The following is a 3,986-nucleotide window of genomic DNA, read 5'->3' as shown; positions in this document are numbered from 1 at the left end:
CCGCGCCATCGCCGATGCCGTTGCTCGCGCTACCGGCGCCACCGGCCGCGCGGGCCGCGCTGGCGGCGGCGCCGCCGGCCGCTGCGGCTCCGCAGAAGCGATCCCTCGCGCAGAATCGCCCTCGGTGCCGCGGCGGGCCGGGGGAGAGGGCGTGAGGGTGTCTGTGGTGGGTAGGGGCCCCTTGCCCATCGGGTCGCTGCGCGCTAGAGCAGCGGCGGCCCGCCTAGGGGGCTCAGGGCGGCCTGCCGGAGGGTGCCCCTACGGCTTTAATGTGAAACACCTCCGGGGGAGGCCAACTTTGAGTGGTTGTGCCGAGTACTGTTTAAGGGTTGTGGGGCTGCTGTGGGCGGTTTTGGGCGTCCCTGGGGCACCCTCTGGAAGGGTCTGGCCCGTTGGTTCGGGGGGCGTCGCGTCTAGGGGGTGTATTCACACCTCAAAAATCGTTTCACGGAAGGTACACCCCTCCCTACTGTCGCGTTTTGCTGTTCAACAGCTAGGGACGGCCTCTGCGGCAAAGTCAAACCACCCCACCTCACCTACCGCAGCAAACCTTCGGCTCCCGCTCAGAGGCTCGCCGCGCCCGTGCGGCGCGCCGAGGCGGCGCCGAGGCCGGCGCCTTGCACCCGGCCCGCGGCCGGCACCGCCTCGCCCCACAACTGACCGCCCTGCGGCCCCTGCGCAGGCGTTCCTTCGACCTCGCTCAAAAAGCGACGGCCGGGTGTGGGCTGCACCCGGCCCCCGCCGCCCGCGCCCCGCCCCCGGCCCCCGCCCCCGCGCCCGGACCCGGCCCCCCGCCCCCCGCCCCCGCCCCCGCTACCAAGCGCCCCTTCCCCGGTGGTGGACTAGCACAGGCGCACCTCGTGCAGCGACACTCGAGCTCCCGCCTCGCTATCCAATGCAGGCGCAGCATGGTCTACAGACTGCACGATCAGCCCGAGCGCCCTGCACACCGCCATGAAAGTGGCCTCTGCCTTGCACTTCCTTGTCGCAGTCTGAGCCATCAGCCCAATCGCGTTTGGCGCGCCACGTCGCAACAAAGCGCACATGGTGCCAGCGAGTGCGGCTGCGTGGGTGGTGCCATAGACTGTGTTGAGGCAGTCAGACGCCAACACAACATTGGTGCCAGTAGGAAGGGGCGGACCGACCTCCCACTCCGTCTGCCATTCGAGCGCGCTCACGGCAACTGCGGAGGACAGTCCACTGCATGAGGCGTTGTGCTGCAGTAGAGGCAGCGCAGAGGGCTGATCAGTGAGCAGAACACGTTGAGCGCCGAGTGCCGCGGCCGCGATGCCACACGCGCCAGTCCCGGAGCCAAGGTCCACCACGAGTTCTGCGGTTTGAATAAGCGTCCGCCAGCTATCACAATGCTCAATCGCAGAGATCAGCACTGTTGCTGCAGGCCAGATTTCACTCGCAAGCCACTCATCCGAGAAAATTGCTGCTAGCTCCGGAGTGGTGGACAGTGGAATGGAGCGGCCGCCAACGCACAGCGCCGTTGAGGAGTTTGCCCCTGTGGGCGTCCGCAATTCCTCGCCCTCGCTGTTATCAGGGAGTGACGACACGCCTTCCATAGAACTTGGTGAGCGAGCGCTGCGGACGAACGTGGTCTGACGGTCGGCCTGACCGATTCGCCCGCGGGGGGTGATATTGGATGGGCACCCCGTGCCGCCGCGAGAAAAGGGCCTGTATGTTCTGGCCGCCGCCGCCGCGTCCTCTTTGCGAGCGGTCAGCCTTTTCTGCCTTTTACGCTTGTCCCCCCCCCCCCCCCCTTCCTAAGTGTCGGAGTGTCCGGTCTTTCCGCCCGCTTTCTGGATCTAGAGCTCTATATCTGTAAGAGAAGACGGTGGCGGCCGGGCGTATTCTTTTCGCGTTCACTACAAAAAAGGCCGCCAGAGCCCACAAAGCAAACCAGAGAGCGACGGCGGACAGAGACCGCCCCAGATCGATCTTTCTTCAGAAGCGCGCAGCAGACGGGCGGGAAAGAGGGAGGCGGGGACGTCGGGCGCACGCCCACCCCTCCCGGCCCACCCACCGCCCCCTGCCGCCGTGCGCGCGTCGAGCGCAGCCCCGGCGACGCGGCGAGCCAAGTTGCCCCTCCCCCCCTCCTCCTCCTCCTCGGACCAGCGCCCCCTGCTGCCCCCCCCCCACCCTCCCCCCCCGCCGCATATTGACCGGCGGCGGGGGGGAAGGAGGAGGGGGCGGGAAGCGCCAGAGGGGGAGCGCCAACGGTGGCGAGTCCGGGACGGCCGGTCGCTACTCTGGAAAGTCGATTTCGCCCTGCATGATGCGGGACGACTCCACCTAGTCCCGTCCGGCGGCCAAAGGTGAGCAAACGGCCACGCCGCCCCCCGCACGGGCGCGACAGTGGCTCCACCGAGAAGCCGAGCAACGACGGGTCGACCGCCTACAGGAAGGTTCCGGGAAAGTTCGTGGAAGGCCCCCGAAGGGCGCGGAGACGCCGAGCGACGGCGGGCACGACCGCCTTCTTCTTGCCCTTGCGCTTCCCCTTGCCCGCCTCCTCGAAACCATCCTACAGGGCCGCGCCTCGGACGTGTCGTGGACGCGTCCGCGAGAGGGGGTGACCGGCGCCTCCTCGAAGCCGTCCTCGTCCGCAGGCGCCGGCGCAGCCTTGCCGTGCCGCTTCTGCGTCTGCCAGTCGCGAGACTCACCCAGCCCGCGCGCCGCCTGGAGGGGGCGGGAAAGAAGGACTTTGGCGAGACGGGGGGCAAGAAGGGCTTTGGGCGGGGGGGGGGGGGGGGTTGGCTCGCCACCGCACCGCCCCTCTCTGCTCCCTAGCCCGTCCCAGCTCCCCTCTTCTCCCCTAGCCCGTCCCAACTCCCCTCTGCCCCCCTCTGCCCCCCTCTCCCCCTCGCTGCTCCTCTCGCCTTCTTCCGCAGCGTGAACTCCTTGGCGAAGGCAGAGACGGCCGCCGACGCGCCGAGGTACATGGCCAGGTACGACTCCACCTGGCGGACGGGAGGCAGAGAGAGAGAGAAGGGAGAGGCGCGAGATGGCGAGGCGTCAGGAATGAGGGAGGGCGGAGGCTGCTACTCCCATGCAACCACCCACTTCCACAGAGTGGCTTTATTACTGCACAGGGCTTTGCTCGAGGTGGAGCGTCGAAGTGGCGGAGAGAGATCACCGGAGATGGCCGGAGGCCAGCGAGTCCTCCCCCAGAGAATCTCGGGTACTCTCGGGTGATCTCGAGTGGTCAATCGCAATCTCAGGGAACCTCGGGTAGTCCCGTCTGGCATCACCGAGAGATGGCTCTCGACTCTACACGGGCGGGGCGGACATGCGCGCCTCCTCGGACGGCCTCGGGCAATCTCTCGCCCAATCTCGCCCAATCTCGCCCAATCTCGCCCAATCTCGGCCTCCGCGCCTCCGAGTCGTCCGTCAGCGAGAAGAGGAAGCTTGCGAGGGTGATGTCGCCGCTCCCCGTCAGAGACGCCATCTGCTCGCGGCACCTACACAAAAGAATACACAAAAGAAGCTCGTTGACAAAAGAACGAGGCGGCGTGTCGGAGGCGCCTCCTGCTTGCGGCACCAGCGGCCGAGCGACTCTGGCATACTTCCGTCGCCGAGGTCGAACTCTGCGCCCGCCTGGGGGGAGGGGGAGAGCGCTGCCACTCACACCACCGGCGTGCTAGGCGGTAGTGGTAGGAGAATGTAGTTTTGTCGTCGTGCTATTCGTAGCAGCAATAGCAGGGCCGCCTCGGGCGCCGAGCCGTTGCGGCCGCGACTCGTGGCCTCCTCGGCGGCGGCGGCGCCCTTCGCGCCTTTCTTCTTCTTCGGCTTGGCGGCGGAGCCATTGTTGGAGGGCGGCGCGGCGTCCGGCGCGCCATAATCCCAAAGAAGGACGTCCTCGGCTTGCGGAGCTGCAGGCGCGGCGGGCGCGGGCGGCCGCGCGGGCGGCGGCGGCCTCGCGGGCGGCGGCTGCGAGACGGCAACCTTTGGGGTGCTGCCCCACGCGCCCTGCGGCTGGG

General features: G+C 68.2%; 1 protein-coding gene across 1 annotated transcript; it reads right to left on the bottom strand.

Moving 5' to 3' along the window:
* Positions 1-1,853: 1,853 nt before the first annotated feature.
* Positions 1,854-2,640, bottom strand: EMIHUDRAFT_453884 (hypothetical protein; the record flags this gene model as incomplete). The annotated part of the gene is made up of 4 exons (XM_005756743.1): positions 1,854-2,301; positions 2,375-2,404; positions 2,480-2,530; positions 2,605-2,640. Coding segments are annotated over 4 exons (563 nt in total), but the record flags the coding sequence as incomplete, so codon positions are not given.
* Between the last annotated feature and the right edge of the window lie 1,346 nt (positions 2,641-3,986).

Source organism: Emiliania huxleyi (assembly GCF_000372725.1).
Source record: "Emiliania huxleyi CCMP1516 unplaced genomic scaffold EMIHUscaffold_95, whole genome shotgun sequence".
NCBI classification, from domain to species: domain Eukaryota; phylum Haptophyta; order Isochrysidales; family Noelaerhabdaceae; genus Emiliania; species Emiliania huxleyi.
The sequence above is the reverse complement of the archived record's forward strand: the minus strand, read 5'-3'. Positions and strand labels throughout refer to the sequence as shown.